The sequence below is a fragment of the Bos mutus genome, chromosome 1 (genome assembly GCF_027580195.1).
Source record: "Bos mutus isolate GX-2022 chromosome 1, NWIPB_WYAK_1.1, whole genome shotgun sequence".
NCBI lineage: Eukaryota > Metazoa > Chordata > Mammalia > Artiodactyla > Bovidae > Bos > Bos mutus.
In genome coordinates this window covers 149,072,440-149,096,308 of record NC_091617.1, presented here as the reverse complement: position 1 = coordinate 149,096,308, position 23,869 = coordinate 149,072,440, and the positions used below count along the sequence as shown (strand labels likewise).

The 23,869-nt window shown below is 44.5% G+C and overlaps 2 protein-coding genes across 3 annotated transcripts in view; one reads left to right on the top strand and one right to left on the bottom strand.

Annotated features, from left to right (window-relative positions):
• The window catches only part of PIK3R4 (phosphoinositide-3-kinase regulatory subunit 4), a 78,555-nt gene extending 77,427 nt beyond the window's left edge, over nucleotides 1-1,128 (top strand). For both annotated transcript variants that reach the window (XM_070377193.1, XM_005898395.3), the window contains one exon: nucleotides 558-1,128. In XM_070377193.1, coding sequence (XP_070233294.1) covers nucleotides 558-728 — 171 coding nt within the window. In that variant the 3' untranslated portion in view covers nucleotides 729-1,128. The remainder of the gene's footprint in view (nucleotides 1-557) is intronic.
• A 202-nt stretch (nucleotides 1,129-1,330) lies between these two features.
• The window catches only part of COL6A6 (collagen type VI alpha 6 chain), a 173,729-nt gene continuing 151,190 nt past the window's right edge, over nucleotides 1,331-23,869 (bottom strand). The window contains exons 34-37 of the mRNA XM_070377208.1: nucleotides 20,198-20,294; nucleotides 16,234-16,905; nucleotides 12,104-12,200; nucleotides 1,331-4,447 (exon numbers count right to left, since the gene is read on the bottom strand). Of these exons, the coding sequence (XP_070233309.1) occupies nucleotides 4,228-4,447; nucleotides 12,104-12,200; nucleotides 16,234-16,905; nucleotides 20,198-20,294 (1,086 nt within the window). The 3' untranslated portion in view covers nucleotides 1,331-4,227. The remainder of the gene's footprint in view (nucleotides 4,448-12,103; nucleotides 12,201-16,233; nucleotides 16,906-20,197; nucleotides 20,295-23,869) is intronic.

Sequence of the window (23,869 nt, the reverse complement as noted above, 5' to 3'; positions counted from 1 at the left end):
TTTACTAAGGTAGAATAAACATAGAAAGTGCACATATAATTACATGAGCCAAAGTAAGCACTTTGAACACTTGCCGGGTCCTTTATAAAAACTCCGTGCCTTTATCATCTTCCTTCCGCAAATGAGAAAGTTGAGCACATCGAGGTTGTGTCGCTCATCTCAGGTCAGCTGGCTTGTAAGCGGCAGTGCGGGGACTCATGAGTGGCAGCGAGCTTCGGGAGGGCTGGAGCGTCTGACACATACGTGTGTCCAAGCCTGGGTCGTCACTGCCTCTCAGTTCTTCCCCTTTGTTCTTTGAAGCTGACAGAGGTAGCACTCACAGGTTATCAGCCTGTCTGTAAGTTTCCATGTCTGTAAGTGGTGCTTATGGAGTCCAGGGACTGGACACCTAGACCCTCATTTTGGACTCCCCTGCGGTGCCTCTGTGAAGCGTGGCTCCTTCGAACCAGCACCAGCCTAAACAAAGAGCAGTGCTCCTTAGAAGCAGGGGTGCGGACAGGCGGCAGGATGTGCTCCTGCCTTTGACTGTGGCCTTCTTGCTTTTAACCACCACACAGGAGATTCAGAACAAGCAGAAGGTGGGACCGAGTGACGACGGCCCACGGAGGGGCCCGGAGTCCCTGCCTGTGGGCCACCACGATATCATCACGGACGTCGCCACCTTCCAGACCACGCAGGGCTTCATCGTGACCGCCTCTAGGGACGGCATTGTTAAGGTTTGGAAGTGAAGCCCGGGAGATGTGTGTAATTTGCAAAAACACAGCAATACCCTGTGACTCGAGAAAAAGTGTTTTTAGAGAACAGAGTGAGTGCAGATCCCTTTGCTTAGTTTTCAGAATCATGGCTATTATTTCATGATTAAACAGATCCCATGCAAGGTGGCTAAGGAACTTGCTGGCATCCTTGTGTGTGTCTCAGCTGGAATTAGCTAGACAGCAGTATCTGGCGCTTTTCTTACTGTATATATCACAGAGATAAGGAATTTAAAATGACTTACACGATCTCAATTTACTTTGTATTAAAGACAGTTGAAAGTTGGTTGTAAGCTATTACAATGTAAACGCATTTTTCTTTTGCTATTAAAAATGTTATTCAAACCAGCCAATAAACTGTAGTCAAGCATCTTAAGGGGGTTTTGTGTGTTTTTGTTGGTGTTTTTAACGATAAACGTGGGCAGAATAACCCTCAGCGGTGTGTGGACCCGTGTCACAGGCACTCCTGTGGCATGCGTCCTGCTCCGGCCCATCTTTCCTCCCTTGTGTTTGAGAGCCATCCTTCTTAGATGTTTAACCCTGGAGACTTGATCTCCTGTGCATCAGCTCCAGAGAAATGTGTCTCTTCTTGGTCATCATGACTGTTTTTTTATAGTTTCTACTATAAATTCTGAAACTTGGCCCATCAACTTGGTTTTATCCAGTGTGCGTTATTTATTAAATGCACGAAGAGAGAAAAATAAAAAGATTAAGCTGTTAAAAACATGCCAAAATTTATATTTTCAAGAGTCCAAAATTTGGTCTTCCCCACTAAAATGAACCCTTCAAATTTATCGATCACTGTTAGCACAGGAACTTCTCCATCCACATCTCACTGTCCATCCACTTGCCAAAGGGTTTATGGTGTTCAGAAATATTTTGATTTGAAATTAGCGTGAGTCTGTAAAAGCAAGTTGAACCGATAACCTGAGTCCAGGGAAAATACTTGTTTAAGAAGTATGCCAAAAATTTCCCTTTCTGTAATTATGTACCTAACTTAGTGCAGGGCACGGGGTTCAGTGCCCTTGGTGTTGAGACACGAGAACAGTGACGCAGTCGGGCAGCCCCGTCAGGTCAGGACTGGGCCGGGCGCCAGCGGATCGCCCAAACTTGCAGGTTTCACGTGGGCACTGCCACGTTGCAGAGCCTGTTTCCCTTAAGCTCTGCTGAGACCACATGGGCAGAGTTTCTAGCTACTAAGTCAGGTTTAGAGTCTGAAGAGGTTGGGGGAAGTTTTTGAGACATCAGCTTAGGCTGAAAAGGGGCCTCAAGCCTGGAGCCGTTAGCTAAGCCACAAAGGGACAGACTTGGAGATCCCGAGGGGACAGATGGAGCCGCCGCCCGTTTCTCCCCGTCTTCCTCGACTTACTCTCCCCACTTAAATAACACTCCACCCTCCACTGCTTTAAAAAAGGCCCTTTGGTTGAATCGTTTGAGTGTTACCGCCTGCTGCCACAGTAAGTTTGCATCTCTTTTGGACATCCATAGGTTTGTTTTTTAATACATTTGACTCATATTCAGTGCAGAGATAATAGAAGAAATTGTCCTTTATAGTCAGTTAATTTGATTTTCTATATCAAGAGCATTGCTGCTTATTTTGTGTGATTCTTGGTTTAAAAAGGTTTTTATTTAATTTATAGTTTGTGGTACTTGCCCTTTTAAGAGAAAGAGATAAATCACGGAAAAATGCTAATATTAGGGATTAATATTTTTTAAAGGAACTTAATATTTACATTATGTTTTCAGACCCCTTACTAACTAATGATTAAAAATATGCTGCAAAATGCTAAAAGAATCTCAAATCACCAACAGGATATTTGTTTGGCGTACTTACCAATACAGAGAGGCTAGACAAATAATATTTTAATAGTATTTCCAACAATAAACAACAAGAAAAGGAATTTTTGCTTAATCCAAAGCTAACCAGGAAAATCCCTTTTATTCAAATACCTCTTACATATTGCTCATCAATTTCCAGTACTTGAATTTTTCCTGAACCCCTAAGCACCATTTAGGATACACAAAGAAGGCCAATGTGCTGTATTCTTCTCTGTTACCTGAGTGTGGATACAACGGTTTAACTCCTTGCTCTTTGGAGACATTGGGAGCCGTTTCTATGGAGTTGCCTGGGGAAGGATGGCAGGCGTGATCTGGAGCAAACACTGCAGATGGCTCTTCCCCAGGTTTTGTGAGCAGAGGCATAAAGAGGAGAGTCGGGATCCCTGCTGGTCTTGGTGTCCGTAGCCGTGTGCTTCACCCACCCCTGCAGGGCTCCCCTCTCCCCAGAGACCACGGCCATCAACGCGGCCAGGCTCCTGTGACCGGCTGTGGAGCAAGCTCTGAGAACTTGACTTTATGTCTAAATTGAGTACTGCTCCTTCAGTGTTTAGTTGATTAAAAATTCGGTGTGTGCTCTGGATGGGAGTGAGAAGAAAGAGCCACCCGAGATGCACTTTGAAGACCTGCCTGCTGTCACTCACAGTGATCTCTTTTTGCATTTCCCCTGCCCGCGCCCCCGTAAGAATTTGTAGATGAGGACAAGGACACCTTTGTCTTTTCCAAACTCAGTGTGCACTTAAGCCCTGTTTAGATCTCTGCCTGTCCTCTTTGGTGCTGCTCACGATTAACAGGAGCTACCTGGCCGGCAACGCAGAGCTTCACCCATGACGTGCTCGGTCTTTACTGTTCTTGCCTGAGCATACACAGGTTAGTTAATAATAATGAAGATGACAGTAATGGGAAAGCAGAAAATTACTATCAAAATACTGCTTATGTTCTGAGCAAATATGAGTTGATTTTCAGCGAGTTTAAACAGGATTGGGAGCTGGGGAAGTTCACCTCTGTTTCTGTCCAAGCCAAGAATACACAAGGTGGAGGAAGTCTTCGAGCACAAGCCTGTTGGAGGTCCAGTCAGTCCCGGCAGACAGAGGTGGGTTGAAACAGAATCGTGTGGGAGGTCAGATTTTCAAAGTTAGGCATACAAATAGCATTGCTTTCTAGGGTTGATGCTGAGATCTTCCAAAACATGAACCTTTGGCTAAGTAGATGAGAGTTCATCAGTCCTAAGCTGAGAAGCAAGGGCTCGGCCTGTAGAAGGTGGACTAGACGCAGAAATGCAGTTTCAAAAGCATGAGCGCTGGCCCGTGTGCACACATGCATACGTGATGCAACATTTATCTTCAAATCGAATCTCCATGAGACCTCACAACACTCCTCTTATTCTTCTGTCTTTTGATGATAACAGTTCTTGAACATACCCGGCTCTGAGTGCTAGAATTATCAGGAATGGTCAAATAAATGCACAAGATATATCTTACTGCCAATGAGTGCAAGGGGTCAAGTTGCACGGTGACCCACCACCTGTGGCATGTTCAGACTGGGCCTCAGATGCAGGGAGAAATGCAAGTAAAGTTGCCCGACGTCGTGACTGTGAATGCAGTTGTCTGAGCCCAGAGTCTGACCACGCTCCCTGAGATTACACTCTCTGAGCGCTTCGTTTAGCATGTTGTTTGGGAGCTGCTTTTATCACCCTTTTTCCATTTTCGAAGACGTGGAATATGTTTCTGGTAAAATTTTGAACGGTACCATCTCTGCCGCCTCTTGCTATTCTTGAAAAGTAATTTTTGTATTGAAAGAACTTCGCCTTCTGCAATGCAGCTTCTTTGAGGGTAGCTCTGTGTGGCCCAGGAACAACGCTACACAGAGAGACAACATAGGAGATAAATATTACCGTGTCAGCTGGAGCGGACTCAGCATTAACCTGTCTTCCTAATGGTCGTGGACCCATTCTTTGCTTTATCCTTCTTCAGGGTAAATGCACTGAGATGATTCAGTGGGGGATGAATAAGACACCTTGTCAAAGTGCCCAAAAGTATAACTTTCACAGCAACGTTTCTTTTTCGTGGAGCATGTTCTACCCAGAACTTCATATGATTGGCTTCTGTTCACCCAGATTTTGGTTCGAGTGGTACCTCGTTAGAGACCACCATATGTACAGGTGTCCCTGCCCCAGACACTCAGCGCTACATGCTCTTACTTTTTTCCTAACTTAACAACTATCTGAGTTTTTACTCCTAAACTTCTTTGTGATTTCCCCACCCTCCCACCACCCCAGACGGAAAGTGTCATGAAGCCATATCTGGTCACTATAGTTACCCCAGGAAACCAGAGGCGTGCTTAGCACACATTAGCTATCAGTACTGATCCAGTGAAAGCATGGATGAATTCCTCTTCCTTCCCCCTTCTTTCCTCCTGTTTCCCTCCCACCCATCCATCATCCATCCATCCAAAGGTTCACGCTCTAACGAAAGCACTGTGTTAGGTACAGTGGGGGATGCAGACGTAGCGCCCAGTCTGGCAGGCACGCCGGTGTTTGGTTGGGAGTCGAGAGTAATCCAACAAAAAAATGGAGCTAGGGTCAGACCCAGAGAGGCCTTGAATGCCAGACCGGCGAGTCGGGGAAGTCAGAAGCTGAGTGCTGCTGACCACAAGTCCTAGCCTGTCCCATCGAGCTTTCTGTGCTGGTGGAAAGGTCCCCTGGGCTGCACTGGCCGGGCAGCCGCTGCCCCGTGTGCAATCGAGCACTTGAAATGTGGGTAGTGTGAAGAGGAAGTGAATTTTTAGATTTTTTTAGTTGAAAGCTGGTGGCAACAGAAGTGGACAGCACGGACAGGGAGCTGTTTCCGACCTTATCTTACAGGGAGGCCGTGGAAAGAGCCGTGGGTCCTGGAACACTCTTGTATTCTAGGTCCTCTAGTTGTTAGCTGAGCAGCCCACTCAACTAGAGGGATCCTTGTTTCTTCAGGTGGAAAGTCAGAATACAAACCACCAGTGCTGTGAGAGACAAAGCCCCAAGGTGTCAGCTGCTCAGACATGAGTATGGGGCTCGTGGGAGGCAGAGCTGAGGCTACAACCAGATTCTTCTGAGAGTAAGAGTCCTGTGTTACTTCCGTGAAACTAGGTTTTTACCCAGGAAACTACAGAGGACTCTCACAATATTTGGAATAAGAAAGTGAAAAGATGAACGTCATGCTGTCAGAAGACCTGGATGCACGGGTGCAGGGCCGCAGGAGGGCAGGTTGCCAGGGGCAGAAGTTAGGAAGCTATGAACTCTTCATGAATACTTTTAAATTAAAAATGAGAGGGGCCTGGTGGCATAGGAGAGGCTCACTGTGTTTTGATTGCGGAAGACTCATACGTGAGAACTGCAAAATGTTGAGCCCAGGAGGACAGCAGCAGCCGCTCACCACATTCACCACAGTCCCTTCCTCTGTGTCTGGATTTTTCTGCTTTGTCCAGCTGTCAATCCGATCTCTCTCACAAAAGCATCGTGATTTAGAAAATGAGTAAGTAAAGGCCGTAAAAAGAAGTGAAAGTTATCTTGCTGCCCGCTTTCTCTCTCTCACACACTCACGTTTTCTTCTTTCATCTGTAGTGAGGGTTGTGGGTAAGGGAGACATCAGACCAACAGATAAGTCCTGTAACACAGACCCCAAGGCCACTGCACCTCGTGTACAGCATGTCTGGGCTTCTGTCGTGCTCTCATGAATGTGCTGTGTTGATTAACAAGCTCCTTCAGTCACCAAGAATGGCAGCCCTGGTGCAATTCCAGGGCAAATGCGATTTCTGCACACCTTCCCCTCTTGTGCTTTTCTCTATATTTTCTTGTTAAAGTGAAAGTGAAAGTCGCTCAGTCATGTCCGACTCTTTGCAACCCCATGGACTATACGGTCCGTGGAATTCTCCAGGCCAGACACTGGAGTGGGTAGCCTTTCCCTTTTGCAGGGGATCTTCCCAATCCAGGGATCGAACCCAGGTCTCCTGCATTGCAGGCAGATTCTTTACCAGCTGAGCCACAGGGGAAGCCCAAGAATACTGGAGTGGGTAGCCTATCCCTTCTCCAGCGGATCTTCCTGACCCAGGAGTCAAACCGGGGTCTCCTGCATCGCAGGCGGATTCTTTACCAACTGAGCTATCAGAGAAGCCCCATTTTCTTGTTAACTTCCAGACTAAATGTTATGAACTCAAATCCTCCAAAGTGGTAACTGTCTATATGCACAAACCATGGCCCCGCGATAGTGAGGGGACATTCTCTCAGGCCTGGGACACACGGCTGAGTTTACCTTGCCTGTACTGCTTTCTCTCGTCCAGCCTCACGCTCTCCCTTTGGATTCGATCCTTTTTGCAACAAATTTAGTTGTCTTTGTCTTCCTCCTCCCTCTTTGTTAAGAAAAAGTTAAATTCCTTCTACAGCATTGTGATGTTATTCTCCCCCCTTGAGTATTTTTATTCTTAATAGGGTTGATCATAATAAACACTGTATCTCTGAATCTTCCATCTTTTCCATTGTATCATATATGGAGTGTATAATTGGTTAAGCACTCGGTAAGAATGATTTGATTATTCCAGGAATCATAGAGACTTGCTGATTTTCTTCCTCTCATTCTGTGTCGTTCGGATCCTTCTTTGTTGATGGGTAATTTAAACAGCATGTAGTCAAGATGAAGAAACAGGAATGAAATACTGTCCATTCATTTTGCAGTTGTGCCCAGCTCCAGTAAAACTTGGGAAAGAAAAATGGGTGGGGCTAGTTGCAGATTTCATTCCCCTGTGATCACAGATTCCTTCAACTATGCAGACGACCAGGAATCAGTCAAGCTGCATTTATTACTTGACTGGATGTGGTGGCGTGGAAAATGCAGGCAAGATGGCTTTTATTTCAAGAATTCTTTTCACCTCACACATTTTGTGCATCTAGAAAACACATGTTGGAGATTAGAATTACAATAGATGTGTATTTACATGGCACTGGTAACTGTGCCCATTTTAACAGTTCAGTTGTTTTGGTTCTGGCCTGCCATCGCTTCTAAGTCTGGCAGGGGTGCTGGCCTGCCGAGATGAATAGGCAGGTGGCTTTCAGTCTTTTATTGTCTGAGTGGATGTAGGTGCTTATGTAGAGGCTGCCCTGCAATCTCTCCCTCATGGGCATCTGTTTCCTTGGTTGCTTGTGATTTGGTTCAATGTTTTTTTTTTTCCCCTTTGGAGAAGTACCAGCTTCTGTCTGTATTTCTCAGAATCTGACAGTGGAATGACCTACTTCTCATGCAAGTCATTCTGAGGACAAAGGAAGTCATCCTGGTGGCCAGGCCTCTTGCTGCCAGGCATTCTTGTCTCCCTCAGTTGCGTGTGCCCAGTTCTTGAAAGGCTCCGGCAGGGAGTTTCAGAAGCAGCCGTGTGGCTTGTTACCTTTTATTACGGCCTTTGATGACAGGACACGCCTGGGGAGTCTTGGCTGAACACACTGTCAGGGAATCACCGATGGCAGTGTGGATTTGTCTCCTCCATATGCCCCTGCGTTTCCTGGCATCTCACCCTTCCAGGTATGCAGGAGAATCCGAGCAGGGGATGACAGAGGGCGAGATGGTTGGATGGTATCACCGACTCGATGGACATGAGTTTGAGCAAGCTCTGGGAGTTGGTGATGGACAGGGAGGCCTGGCATGCTGCAGTCCATGGGGTCACAGAGAGTCGGACACGACTGAGCAGCTGAACTGAACTGAGTACATCTTAAGGCAAAGTGCAGAAGCAGGAGGATATGCAGGGTGGGAAGGTTTTCCAAAAATGTCTTTAATTTTGATAGGCTGGCTCCCGCATGTGCCTTGCAGTTATCTATAATATATGAAGCCTGATGCACATGCAAACTCGAGGGCCCTTTCCACACTGACAGACACCGCAGCAGGGGGAGCCCTGCCCCTCCCGAACTGACTGCCCCGGCTTATGGAACCTGACTTCAGAAGCGCTTGCTGCTGGACAGTTCCCCTGCCTCCCAGCAAGGTGAGCAGCCTCCAGGCAGAGGCTTCTTGCGGCTTCTGGAGCCGGGTCGGAAGGGCTCTCCGGCCCGTCACCGCACAGGGATGCACCCTCTATGGAGCCGGGTCGGGAGGGCTCTCCGGCCCATCACCACACAGGGACGCACCCTCCACACATCCAGAGAAGCCACACTCGGAGGCGTCTGCCTCAGCCTCAGACTGGGCACTCTGACTTCAGCTGTACGTGGGGAACATGTGTGTTAGTACAGTGTGATTCACACTGAAAAGAGACACTCTCCTAACTGCTTGATTTCAATTATTTCTAATTTAAAAAATAAGTAATATTTGTACATGCAAAGGATATGATCTATGTGTATATTATTGTTTTAAAATAACTAACTTTTGCCTTTGTTGCTGGCAATTTTTTAAATTAAGATTTTTTTAAAAAGTATGTTCTAATCTCATTCCATTCTTTGAGTATTTCTGTTTTTGTCCTATAACACTTTAAAATTTTTTAAATTATTTTTAATTACATTTTTACATCTTTAAAAAAATTGAAGTATAGTTAATTTACAATGTTGTGTTAGTTTCTGTTTTTTTTATTGAAGTATTTTTTTACTGAAGTATTTTTAAAGTGTTTAATTGAAATATAGTTGATTTACAATGTTGTGTTAATTTCTGGCATAGAGCAAAGTGATTTAGTTACACACACACACACATATATATATACACATTCTTTTTTAAATATTCAATATAATATTTAAATAATATTCCTTTCCATTATGAATATCATAGGGTATTAAATGGGCTTCCCTGTGGCTCACTGGTAAAGAATCCACCTGCAGTGTGGGAGACCTGGGTTCAGTTCTTGGGTTGGGAAGATCCCCTAGAGAAGGGAAAGGCTACCCACTCCAGTATTCTGGCCTGGAGAATTCCATGGACTGTATAGTCCATGGGGTTGCAAAGAGTCAGACACGACTGAGCAACTTTCACTGAATATAGTTCTTTGTGCTATATGGTAGAATCTTGTTATTTAATTTTTTTTGTATATATTTTCTATTACATCTTAAGAGCAATGTCTAGCTCATTAGCTTTTAGAGTTTAAAAGATTCCCTAACATACCATGGAAAAGTGTATGGAGGTTCCTCAAAAAATTAAAAATAGAACTGTCACATGATCCAGCAATTGTACTTTTGGGTATTTTCCTGAAGAAGATGAAAACACTAATTTGAAAAGATGTATGTATGTTCACTGCAGCACTATTTACGATACCCAAGATATGGAAGCAACCTAAGTGTCCATCTATAGATGAATGGATAAAGATATGGAATTTATACACAATGTTATATTACTCAGCCATGAAAAGAGAGAAATTTTGCCATTTGTACATGGGTGGACCTAGAGAGTATTATGCTAAGTGTAATATGTCAGACAGAGAAAGGCAAAGGCCATATGATTTCACTTACATGTGGAATCTAAAAAGCAAAGCAAATGAACAAAAAACCCAGAAACAGATTCATCAACATGAAGTGGTGGTTACTAGACAGGAGGGCGTGTGGGACGATGGGCAAAACAGGTGAGGAGGATTCAGAGGCACAAACTCCTCTAGTTATAGAATAAAGAAGTCATGGGGATGCAACATACCGAAATGGGATATAGTCAATAATATGGTTATAATTTTAAGTGGTGATGGAGAATAGCTAGACTTGTCATGGTGATCATCTAGTAATGTACACAAATGTTGAATCACTGTGTTGTATACCCGAAACTAATATAACATTGTTTGTAAAGACATTCCCCTAACACGAGAATTGGAACTATGAACTTTGCTGAAATATGAATTCTGAAGCAAGCATCCCACAAATTTTGGCATGTAGTATTTTGATTATTATGTAGTTCTAACAATATTTCTAAGTTTTATTATGAATTTTTTCATTAGTTATTTAGAAATGTGATTTTGATTTAAAAACATATGGACTGTGAAAATATTGCATGTATGAATTTCTAACTTGATTGTGATCAATTTGGACTGTATGAAGCCAGTTCTTAGAGATTTGTTGATAGTTGCTTTATAAATAAAACTGCACAATAGACATCTGTACACTCTGTACCCTGATGGAGAGTCATTAACATTCCATTTAAGAAGTTCAGAAGAATGTCTCATTTTTCTGTGCAGAATTCTATATGAGTCTATTCAAGCTTGTTACTTATGATTAAATTACTTTAATTTTTGTCTGCTTGACCCAACTATTCAAACTGATGTACTAAAATCTCCAGCTCTGATGATATTTTAATAGCAACTACTCCTTTTTCAATTTTCACTTTGTATATTTCAGTATTACTTTATGAAAGTGTTATAATCACTTAGTCGTGTCTCACTCTGCAACCCCATGGACTGTAGCCCACCAGGCTCCTCCGTCCATGGGATTTTCCAGGCAAGAATACTGGAATGGGTTGCCATTTCTCCAAATGTCATTAATAGAGGCTTTTTTTTTTCCTGCTCTAGGATGCAACCACCCCACCGGGCCATTTTGTCTGTGGTCTCTCCCATCCTAGGACATTACTCCACAGCCTCTGCTGTTCGTGACGTTGACACCTAGAAAGAAGACAGGCCTGCTGTTTTGAAGGACCGTCCACATTCTGGAATTGTCCGGTGGTTTCCTCATTATTTGAGTTGGGTCAAAGCTCTCCCTCCAGAATCCCACATTTGATACTGTGTCTCCCCTGCCTCCCCTCAGGAGATAAATAGTATCAGATCCTGGTCACAGTAGGTGTGGCCAGACCTCAGCAGGAAAGGCTACCATCCCTTGTTTGTAATTAGTAAGTGTGGGAAGGCTTCTCTGGGGCTGGGTTTAGCATTCCTTGATTCTTGCCTGACTCAGTTATTACAGCAGGGATTACAAGCTCCTGGTTTTCTCATTCTACCACTTCTTCATTTATTAGCTAGCATACTTGTATAAGAAAATAACATTTCCTCCCCTCCTCTCTTTTTGGGTCTCTACATAGAGCTGTGGATTTTTAAAATTCAGTGCTGTAATCCATGACCATCATTATTCTTTCTGATGTTCAAATAGTCCAAAATCCTGCCAGTGGTAAACCCTTTCAAGACTACTCATTTGCCCTTGTGACATGACTGTTATTATTATTATTATTTTGCTACTTTCTTGCTTTCTGGCATAATGAATATTCCAGGCTCACCTTGTACTTTCCCTGTTACAGCCTAGGATTAGTTGTTTCTGGAAGAAACCCTGATTCCTTTCAATGGAAACGATACGTAGAAACCAAGATCTGGTTATTTGGTGTGCTCATTGCCACTGGGGGGTCCCTTTGGTTGTTTCAGTTCAACAATTAGATTTTCTATTTTAAAAAACTCTGTTTTCAGATCAACCTGGCGTTTTTTATTATCTCTTGTTCCCTCAACTTATGTCTTATTATCACATAGTGATATATTTTGTCCAAATAGCATAGAGGAAGAGGGAGAAAAGAAGGAGGGGAAGAGGGTGGCACATTCATTGTTCGAGTAAATACCAAGCAGGTTTATACCTTTGCACAAACTGGAGTGGGTGCTGCTGCGGCTCCGTAGAGCTGAATCTGTTGCACTTTGCTTTGATATTTATTGGTGGATATTTGTTGATTGCACCTAGGAAGAAAAAGAAAATCTGTGAGGAGACTCTTATTCACAGCAATGAACATGACCGCAATCTGCTTTGCGTGCAAAGCATCACATCACTGTACTCAACACCCATGAAAGAAAGACACCAACTAGGGTGGCCACGTGAGATGAAAGCAGATTTCTCATGGAGTCTCTAAACTAGGCTGAGAAGAGTCACGACGGCCAAATGTATAAGTAGAGAATTCAACTTACTTTTCAGTAAGATGCTCTTAGCTCCCAAAGTCCATTGAACATTAGAGGAGAAATCATGAGCCCATCCTAAAAGTCTGGCCTCTAACTGACCTGAACTAATCAGAATAGTTATTTTTTATTTGCTCCTTTGAAATGCCAAATTGCAAAGGGAAAAGGATATTCCTTTTATGTTCTCTGCATCATTAACAGCAACAGTAACTGTGGTCCATTTTGGGTTTAATTCATTATGATTCATTTCATCTGAAATATATTATTTTTTCATAATACTAAAGCATGCTTATTCCAATACCATTTAAAACATTAAAAAGCCTTTTTTTGATGAGAAACTTTAAAATTGCACTATTTATTTCCTTGAAGCCTTTAATTTAATTGTATGTTAAACATGATTAAACCTCTTCCTGGTGATCCTGGGTCCCCGTAGTTACAAGTTGGTCCTGGACTGTGACCCAGCACCATCTCCTGAGCTGCTGTTGCAGACTGAGCCGTGTGCTTCTAGACTGAACGGCCCAGACTGGGCGTGTTTCCTTTATGCGCATCTGATTTTTCGTTATCTGTCTTCACTCTAAGTATCAGCAATAGTTTTTGTCAGTAGTAGTTTTGCTTAGAAAATATGTTTATTCTGTGGATTGTGTCTGGTAGCCAATTCTGTCACAGTAGCGGGATAAACAGGAGTTACTTAGGGAGCTGGATGGGCATGCCTGGGAGGGTTGGGACCAGATCTATTTTGGTCCCTTCTTGATACCCCGTCCCTCAACAGTCAGTGGCTCAAAGTAGGTACCTAATGTGCCATGTGCCTATTTGCTCAGTCGTGTCTGACTCTTTGTGACCCCGTGGACTGGAGCCTGTCCTCTGTCCATGGGAGTTTTCAGGCAAGCATACTGGAGTTGGTTGCCATTTCTGCCTCTGGGGGATCTTCTCAACCCAGGGATTGAACCCACATATCCTGCATCTCCTGCATTGGCAGGTGGATTCTCTACCCCTGAGCCACCTGAGAAGCCCCTACATATGTGTTAATATTGAAGAGGTGTGTGTGGGTCTGGGGGCCTGCTCTGAATGGAGGATGTGGGATTGAATATGATTATGTCAAAGTCATACTTTGGCCATCTAACGCGAAGAACTGACTCTTTGGAAACGACCCTGATAACGGCAGAATTGAAGGCAGGAGGAGAAGAAGACAAAAGAGGATGAGATGATCAGATGGCATCACCAAATCAATGGACATGAGTTTGAGCAAGCTCCGGGAGTTGATGATGGACAGGGAGGCCTGGCCTGCTACAGTCCACGGGGTCACTAAGAGTCAGACACGACTGAGCAGCTAAACTGAATGTCAAAATCTTTTCAACGTTTTGTACTTTGAAAGCTATAGTTTAAATGTTAGAGATTTCTAGGAGAAGGAAATGGCAACCCACTCCAGTGTTCTTGCCTGGAGAATCCCAGGGATGGAGGAGCCTGGTGGGCTGCCGTCTATGGGGTCGCACAGAATCGGACACGACTGAAGCGACTTAGCAGCAGTAGCAGCAGTGACTGTATAACATCCAGCTGAAGACTAGCAGGGGAGTACTCTTTCTGCCCCCTTCTGATGCCTATGTCAGAAGCTTTCTCTATCTCCTTTATACTTTAATAAAACTTTATTACACACACAAAAAAATAAATGTTGGAGATTTCTAGATGCTTTTTAGAAAAGTGGTGTCATGACTATAGTTTTTCACAAGCACTTTATATATTTCTCACCCACCCCAAGTAATTCTTCTTAAAGCATCTCCTCCCCTTTCCCTGGGTGGTGATTTATCTAATCATATAGTTTGACTAGTTACCATGAAACACCACTAAGAATTTTGTGGGGCCAGGGAAGTAAATTCCATCTTAACCTCCTTTCAACTTTTTGCCTTATAAGGAGTGTTTCTTGACAAATTTCTCAGTCTTTCAAGGTGTTTTCTGTTCTGCTTTTCCATGAAAATGGGTTTATTTGGGATCAGCAGACACTTGTAATTCAGGGTCTGGAACATTGCAAGCCACAAGCAAAAGGTTCGTCTAGTCAAGGCTATGGTTTTTCCTGTGGTCATGTATGGATGTGAGAGTTGGACTGTGAAGAAGGCTGAGCGCCAAAGAATTGATGCTTTTGAAGTGTGGTGTTGGAGAAGACTCTTGAGAGTCCCTTGGACTGCAAGGAGATCCAACCAGTCCATTCTGAAGGAGATCAGCCCTGGGATTTCTTTGGAAGCAATGATGCTAAAGCTGAAACTCCAGTACTTTGGCCACCTCATGCGAAGTGTTGACTCATTGGAAAAGACTCTGATGCTGGGAGGGATTGGGGGCAAGAGGAGAAGGGGACGAGAGAGGATGAGATGGCTGGATGGCATCACTGACTTTATGGACGTGAGTCTGAGTGAACACCAGGAGTTGGTGATGGACAGGGAGGCCTGGCATGCTGCAATTCATGGGGTCGCAAAGAGTTGGACACGACTGAGCGACTGATCTGATCTGATCTGATCTGAAGGACAGGAGAACACGTTTGCAGAGAGGAGAAGGAAGGAGGGGGAGGGGAATGCTAATAAACAGAGTCAGTGGCTTTTCAGTGGCTGAGTTTCAAGGTGCTCTTCTGTTTTACCCTTACAAATGCCTCATGAGTTCTTCTTTCCAAATGACCCCTGGCCTTCACTTATTTTTTCCCCCTCATTCCCCCAGCTCTTCTTTCTGGTTCCTATTCCAGAACCCAATCCACAGAAATTTTATTCTAGGAGCATATGGCTCGTGCATCAGTGTTTCTCAAACCATATAATGTATATAGGAATCACTGGGGATCTTGATAAAATGCAGATTCTGGAACAAAACGTCTGGGGTGGGGCGGGAGAGTCCGCATTTTTCACAAGCTCCCAGGAGATGCCGGGACATTGGTCCTAGACTCACACGTTGAGTAGCAGAGAACTCGAGGACACGGCATCAGCCCCACCGACTATTCCCCAAGGCCCCTCAGACCTCCCGGCCCTGACCAGTCAGGGTCTTTGCAGCTGCAGCCTTAGCTGGTCTCACGGTGAATGTCAGTGACAAGTTTGCGACCTAGGATGCGGCACTGGGTGCCCTTTAGCCTGCGTGTCCGCTTTCCCTTGTCTGAACTCCAAAAGTAAAATCATCAGAAGTCTGACAGTGCTTTTCGACCTCCATAGCCATATCAGGACCAGGCTTCTCTGAATCCATCCTGCTGCATTCAAAATGAATTGCAAACTTTCGAGACAAGCTCCTGCCAAGAAATATAACCCATGTTTCTTTTTTTATGGGCAACAGTTACACTAATTACTGGCGTCATAAAGAATCATTAACAAAGCTAAGAAAGTTTTGCAAGGATGCATCTTTCATTCTGACATGTAAAGTGGTACCTCCTAAAACTTCAGACTCTGCCTTTAGAACTTGTAAAAGCAAAGCCAAGGATTGTTGAATTTTTCTCTAGCTCTCTCTCAGAGTGTTAACTGGTCAAACTTTCCATCAAAGGGCAGCGTGATAATGTTATATGGCAAGCGTTTCTACTTTGTAACTAGTATCCCGGCTGTGACTACAGATGTGTGAGTAGCTGTTTGTTATGACTGCTTCTCCATAGAAACCAGAAGCATAAAAAAGAGGAGCCAGAGAATTCAATGCTTAGAAATCATAGGCTTCCTCCCTGCACCATCCATCATTCCCTGTTTTCCTTTCTCACCCTGCAGTGCCCTTGAAGACAGAGGCTTCCAAGAATCCATGTCAGTTCATCAGCCCTTCTTTGGGGAATCCCAAATATACTGAAATGTGCAAGAAAGAATATGATTTTATGACTTACGCCTGACTGAGCTTATAAAAGCCTTCACAAACTTCACAGCGTATCTGTGGTCAGGCTTATGAATGCGGCCAAGCTGGACCAAGTGGTGATCCAAAGGGTAGCTGGCTAGATCTTCCAGTTCCTGGTCATTCCAAGAAGGCCCAAGGGAAAACACGAACAGGGTATACCCTTGACACTTGGCCCTCAAGGATTCTTTCTTTAAGGTTTCCCTGTCCAAGTGACTGGTTTCCCCAGCAGATACCACAAAAATGACTTTATTCCTTCTCAGATTGGGTGTCCTTGAGAAGACATTGTCCAGAGTCCACTGGAGCGCGTGACCAATAAAAGCATCTCCATTTGGCTGCTGAACGGATTCTCCCACATGTCTCTTCATGAGGCGTTTGCTCTTGTAGGTGGTCAGGTTGAATTCGCTTCTAACAGGGCTCCTCTGAGTGTTGGGTAGGAAGTGAGGGGGACTGAGGCTTAATAGGGCCACCCGGTCTCCGGTGACAGAGGACTCGGGCTCTGGGGTGATTTCGAAGTGATCTAACAGCGCCCCCAAGAATCCTCGTATGTCTTCAAATTCTGCACTTCCCACATGCCGGGAGCCGTCCAGAAGGAAAGCAGCGTCCACGTAAGATGGCACAGGGGGTGGTCTGGCTTGATCGCAAGAAGCGTCCGGCTTGCATACATCTGCAGACCAAAAGTCATTTAGGGTTACTAAACAGAAACAGACAGAAAAAGGGAAGATAGCATCTCAAACATTTCGACATTTGGAGGCTGCATGATCTTTGATGTTAATATAGTAACTGAATGACTTTGAGGTCAGCAACAGAACATTTCCTAGAATATGGTTTGCACCCTGATCCGCAAAGTACAGATTTTATACTCAGCCCGTGTTTCGAGTTCCATTCACTGACGCTATCTGACTCTTTGAAATTAGGTTGCTTTCAACAGAAGTTTCATCTTGGCTGAGTTTTAAGTTTGTAAAGATCGACCTGGACAGTTGATCTCATGCTTGTGTGTGTGTTTACTGTATCATGACATAAAAAGTAATGACCTCTCTAACTGATAATATACAGGTTAAACCAAGGACCCCTGTCATTCTACACACACTACCTTATTATGAAAAGAAATATGCTTAAAATGTAGGAGTGCAAAAAAGCAGTGCATCTTTTATTTCAATTTAAATAAAGGTTTATAACTCGATGTCTTTTTTTTTTTTTTTTTTTGTAGAGACATTAAGGACAGAGCTACCACTTATATTTTATACCTATCAGTTGAAAGCGCAGTACGTATTTATTAAATAAATGAATATAAATACTACATGTTAATGGACTTTCATAAAATATGAGGTCATTTTAATGTGTGCATATCTCATTTTTTAAAAGAAGGTGTAGTAATAAAACAGAGTGCATTTTACTGAATCTGACCACAATACTCAGAGGAACAAAAAAACTTGGAAATTAAAGGATCTTAGAGGTCATCTAATCTTCTAATTTTACCAAAGAACCTGAGGGCAGGAGAATAAAATCATTTTGCCAAAGGACATCAGCATTTCTAGAAGTATCTGCATATGAAGTCAGCGTTGTACTGTGCGAGGCAGGGCCACACAGTGCCGCAGGGTGGGGAGGCCCATTGGCCTGAAAGTCAGGATATTTGGGCTCTGGTCTGGCTGTCCCCAGTAACAAACATGCTGTGTGCTCCTGTCCAAGCCTCCACCGGGCTCCAGTTCCATAGAATGAGATGGTTGGATTAGACGCACCTCGAGAGCCCTTATAGAGCCAACACTCTGCAGTCCTACATTTTCAATAACAGTTAATGGTTGCTGCTAAGTCGCTTCAGTCGTGTCCGATGCTATGCAGCCCCATAGATGGCAGCCCACCAGGCTGACCCGTCCCTGGGATTCTCCAGGCAAGAACACTGGAGTGGGTTGCCATTTCATTCTCCAATGCACAAAAGTGAAAAGTGAAAGTGAAGTCCCTCAGTCGTGTCTGACCCTTAGCGACCCCATGGACTGCAGCCTACCAGGCTCCTCCATCCATGGGGGTTTCCAGGCAAGAGTACTGGAGTGGGGTGCCATTGCCTTCTCCAGTTGATGGTTAAGGATGAGCATTAAAGAGACTTTTCTCTTTAAAAACCAAAGAGAATGAAAAGCCATGCATGTGGACAGCCAGTACTTAGACAAGGGCCCAGCCATGAATAAAAGGGATTAGATGAAAGGGTAATAACCAGAGTGCAGATCCTTAATGGATGGAGCAAACTTCAGAACTCCCGTCTTGCTCACAGACTCAATAAAGATATAAACTCTGGGAACGCCCCTGATGGTCCAGTGGCTAAGACTTAGGAGCTCCCAATGCAGGGGGGCCCAGGTTCAGCCCCTGGTCAGGGGACTATATCCCACATGCTGCAGCTACAAGTTCGCGTGTCACAACTAAAGATCCCGTGTGTTGCAGCTAAGACCCAGCAGAGCCAAACAAATAAATACATATTTCAAACCAGGGACAGCAGCCTGCCCATTTGCTCAGTTTTGTGGGGTTTCTTAATTGCGGGAAACAACAGCCAAAATACCTTCCATTATGTGCCTCAGAGACAAGGCTTTAAGCCAAGAAATGGAGCCCAGATCTATCTCCAGACACACGTGGACCACTTCTGACCACAAATCACACTGGCACATGTGTCACTGAGGAGTCTGAACCCACAGCTGAGAACTCGAGGGGGAAGAGTCTGCCCGCAGTCTGGTGAGCTTCTCGGGCTGGGGGAAATGACTGATCAGAGCACAGCAGAGGGCAAGACAGCAGGAAGAGAGGGTTGTGAAGAGAGAATCCCCCTCTCTCTCAGTTGCCACTGGCCCATGAATCACTCACATGGCCAGAAGGAGCGTCTCATTGACACACGTGGAGAGGAGAGGAATTAACCGCTTACTTCAAGGCCAAGTTCAGAGTCTCGGGGAACAGTATAGTGCGATCTGTGTTTCTCAAAAACTGCAGGCGTCTTAAAACTAGCTTTCTTGATTTCGATTTGGCTTTTAGCCAATTATTTCACCTCATCTGTAAAATGGATCTAATAGTCATTCAAAAATTTTAGGGCCATTATAAGGATCAAATAAAACCATTAGAAGGGTGTTTGGAATGCATACCTGGTGGTTCAGCTGGTAAAGAATCCACCTGCAATGCGGGAGACCTGGGTTCGATCCCTGAGTTGGGAAAATCCCCTGGAGAAGTGAAAGGCTACCCACTCCAGTATTCTGGCCTGGAGAATTCCATGGACTGTAAAGTCCCTGGGGTCGCAAAGAGTCAGACATGACTGAGCAACTTGCACTGCACTACACTTGGAAAGCATTAAACCCAACAGCCTGAGTAGTAAAAATTATCATCACTACCATCACTGTTACATAAAGCAATTACAACAGTGTGTGGCTAATAATGAATGTCTGATAACCATTAGCTATCACACCCACCAGAAACCTCAGTGACTCCCACTCTTGTAATTATTAGCATGTTCAAATTATTAGAACACTCAAATGCAGGTTTTGGCCAGTTCTCTACCTAGAACTACATACTGTGTGTAAAGCAGTCACAGGCAAATCAGCATCGCAAATCTTTCGAATCCCTAACATTTGGGGCTTTGAGAAAGCCTCTTTCCAATGAGAAATCCATTTCTGCTAACTTCCACTTCCACCATAAAGCATTTCTTTGGGACTATGAACATTTGAAGTTTAGAAAGCTCATAAAAGTATTTCACTGCACAAGGAAGTTGGCCATGAGACAGGCTGAGGTTTTCTAAAAATGATTCCTGTTTCCCAGAACGTGCATGAGCTGAGAGGATCCATCTGTGGACGAGGCTGTGTGGCAGGGTGAGCCACGGGGAGACTTTCCCAAGACCACTCACGTTGCTGCTGCCGAGTTCCAGCCCCTCCTTTCGATAGTGACTCACTGTGCTGCTGAATGATCTGAGCAAGTTACACACTCCCCGGGGGTCTCACCGTAGCAGAAAGTACACCGCTGGAGTCCCTCGAGTACTGGTGCAGAGTCAGCTCCGGATGGGATAATGATGACTTGGAATCTGCCTGTGTCGTCAATCTGCAAGAAGCAAAAGCGAGAAGAGCTTCATGGGTGGGGCTGCGGAACCTCCCAGGATGGTTCAGAGGGCTACAGAGAGCAAAAGAGCCCCCTTCCTCTCAGAGGGTCCCCGGGGAGGCAGAACGTCAGTGGGCCCTAAGAACACTGGTCTGGGTTTAAATCAGTGACTCTCCCTTTAGCTGGAGGATAAGCAGCTATGCCTCTCTTTTCTCATCTGTGAAACAGAACAGTCATGTTACTCTTTAAAAGGGCAAGTGTGCACACAAAATGAGTTCATAACTGAAAAGCATGTTACTGGTATCAGGTAGATACCACCGAAGTCTACCTTCGCACTGAAGAATTGATGCTTTTGAACTGTGGTGTTGCAGGAGGCTCTTGAGAGTCCCTTGGACTGCAAGGAGACCCAACCAGTCCATCCTAAAGGAGATCGGTCCTGGGTGTTCACTGGAAGGACTGATGCTGAAGCTGAAACTCCAATACTTGATGGCCACCTGATGCAAAGAACTGATTCATTTGGAAAGCCCCTGATGCTGGGAAAGATTGAAGGCAGGAGGAGAAGGCAACAACAGAGGATGAGATGGTTGGATGGCCTCACTGACACAATGGTCATGAGTTTGGGTAAACTCCAGGAGTTGGTGATGGACAGGGAGGCCTGGCGTGCTGCAGTCCATGGGGTCACAGAGAGTCAGACACGACTGAGCCACTGAACAGACTGACTGTGTAGCACAGGGGACTCTAATACTCTGTAATGGCCTATTTGGGAAAAGATCCTAAAAAAAGAGGGATTATATGTGACTGTGTAATTGATTCACTTTGCTGTATGGCAGTAACTAACACAACACTGTAAGTCAACTACACCTCAATAAAAATTAATTTAAAGAAGAGCCTGTGGTGGTCAGGCGGCAGAAAAGGGGTGGGCAGTGGGAACAAAATGGGGGTGTTTTGTCAACAGGGGCCTGTGCGCACAGGGTCTTTACTCTTGCCTAACCCACCAGCAGACACAATTAGTCTTTATTAATTATTAATAATTCATTAATGGCTTTTAATTACTAGTGGCTTTTCACAGGTGTCTGGGCAATCTTTCCAGTGAATCGTGTCATGACTTCATCTGCACTGTGATCAGGGACCAGGAAACCACATCCAGAGAATGTGGATCAGATCATGTGACAGGGGCAAAGTCACCTCTTCCTGCCAACTGTCAGGGTTCAGGGAAGCAAGTCACAGAACGCTTGGGCTAGAAGGAATCTCAGAAGCCAGTTCTACCATTTCAGCGATGAGGACAGTGAGCCCAGAGGAGGGTGGAACAAAGACGCCTCCAGCTTAAACTCTGCTTTCCCCACGTAAGACCTGCCTTCCACACTCTGCCTGAGCTACTTGGATGACTGCAGTTCTGTATCAAGGGTTCAAACCTACCTCAGAACACAGCTTTCACCATGTCACCCAGAGACTGCCGCCCCTGGTGCACTAGTGTGTGTTCTGTGAGTCTAAAATGTGGCAGCTAGTTGGTAACTTAGGCTTCACGTTTAATCCTGTGGCAACATGATGGTGTCAACCTAAAGCCATACTTCCTACTCACCGATGCTAGCGCATGTTTTTTTTAAACATGGAGGACCCCAGGGGGACTGTGCTCTCCCCTCCCCCTCCCCCAAGTAATCTCCTAATCAATAAAGTTCGGCAGATGTGCTCTTAGAGATCATTCATCCTACCACACAGCATTGAGCAACTACTGTTAGCATATTACAGAAAAATTACCCAAGCTGAGTTGGGGATTTAAAATAAAGGTATCCTATGGTTCACTTTTCATTTTTAATTGGGGGAAAATTGTTTTAAAACGTTGTGTTGGTTTCTGCCATACAACAACACAACTCAGCCATGATCATGCCTATATCAGTTCAGTTCAGTCGCTCAGTCATGTCTGACTCTTTGTGACCCCATGGACTGCAGCATGCCAGGCTTCCCTGTCCATCACTAACTCCTGCAGCTTGCTCAAACTCATCACCATCGAGTCAGTGATGCCTTCCAACCATCTCATCCTCCCCTTCTCCTCCTGCCTTCAATTTTTCCCAGCATCAGGGTCTTTCCCAATGAGTCAAGTCTTTGCATCAGGTGGCCAAAGTATTGGAGCTTCAGTTTCAGCATCTTTCCAGTGAATATTTAGGACTGATTTCCTTCAGGATTTCCTCTAGGAAACAGCTCAACTGGAGGTCATGAAATTTCCAGCTGAGCTATTTCCTACATAAATCATGTCCCTCTTGAGCACCCCACCCCTCTAGGTCATCACAGAGTGCCAGGCTGGGCACCCTGCGTTAGGTTCAATTTTTCGATTGCTCAGTATCCTGTGGATTCAAAGCTGCGCCAGCTTGGATGGTCCACAGGTTGGCAACGTGATCTTCAGTCTATGGTTCTGGGTGATACCTTGCTCTTTCCTTTCTCAACAACATGGGTTCCAAAACTGTGTGCATTCGAGAAGATACAATTAATACTCTGAGTTCTCTTCTTTCTTTAGACAATTCTCTATCAACAAAGGAAATCCTTCAGAAAATAAAAAGCCTGGGTGCTCAGAGTGCTGAAGTTTTCCACTACCCACAACCCCCGCCTCTCCACCAAATTTCACCTCTGCCTCATCACTAGAAAAATCTGTGATGTCAGCTATTACACCTAATGTTTCTTTCACTGGGAATGCTAAACAGCAGAGTAAAGGAAAGAAAATAAGGCTAGCCAAAAAGGATACATTTCTTGTAAGTATATTGTAAAGGGAGGCCCATTCTACTCTAGAATTCTTCACATGCAGCAAATAAAAGTCCACCAGAATTAAGAGGTAATTGCCCAACAAATCATAAGAGAAAACCTCTGGGACAGAACAAAGCTGAGGTTAAAGTTTTTTCAATCAAAATAGCCTTCGTTCCAGAAGAATGAATGGCTCATCACTCAGCTTCACACCATCATGAAAAATGTCCAAGAGGGGGATCACACAATCTGTTCACTCAGAAACACAGGGAAATGAGTCTGTGTTGTCAGAGCAGCTGCGTCTGAGATCTGCCATACACATCTACACCAGTTTTGAATTTCAGATGGATTCTGCTGAACTCTCAGACAAATGGAGATGTAGAAGAGTCACAATGGTTATGAAACAGATGATGGCTTTGTAATATGGCCTCCAAATAAAAATGTACTGTGTCATTAAAATTTTGGGCTCTGCTCCTAAAATACTAACAAATGACATATTTATGGCTGATTCATGTGGCTATACAGTAGAAAGCATCACAATAGTGTAATTATTCTCCAATTAAAAATAAATTAAAAAAGAAGCCAAGGGTAAATGGAAAAGTAGTAACATCATCTCTCTTGAGCGATGCCTGGTATTAGGTTCCCATCCATTTGTTCTGAGCCCTCTGGACAACCCTGCATAGCTCCATCCTCTAGTGGGTGAGGTCTTTTGGTTTTCTACTTACTCTTGTGTCCCCAGGGTCTCAGATGGCATCTGGCATATTTCAGTTGCTCACTAAACATATGTAGGATGAATGAACCTTGGAACCAAGCCTGACTTCTGTCTGCATGTTTAACTCTTTTTCTGC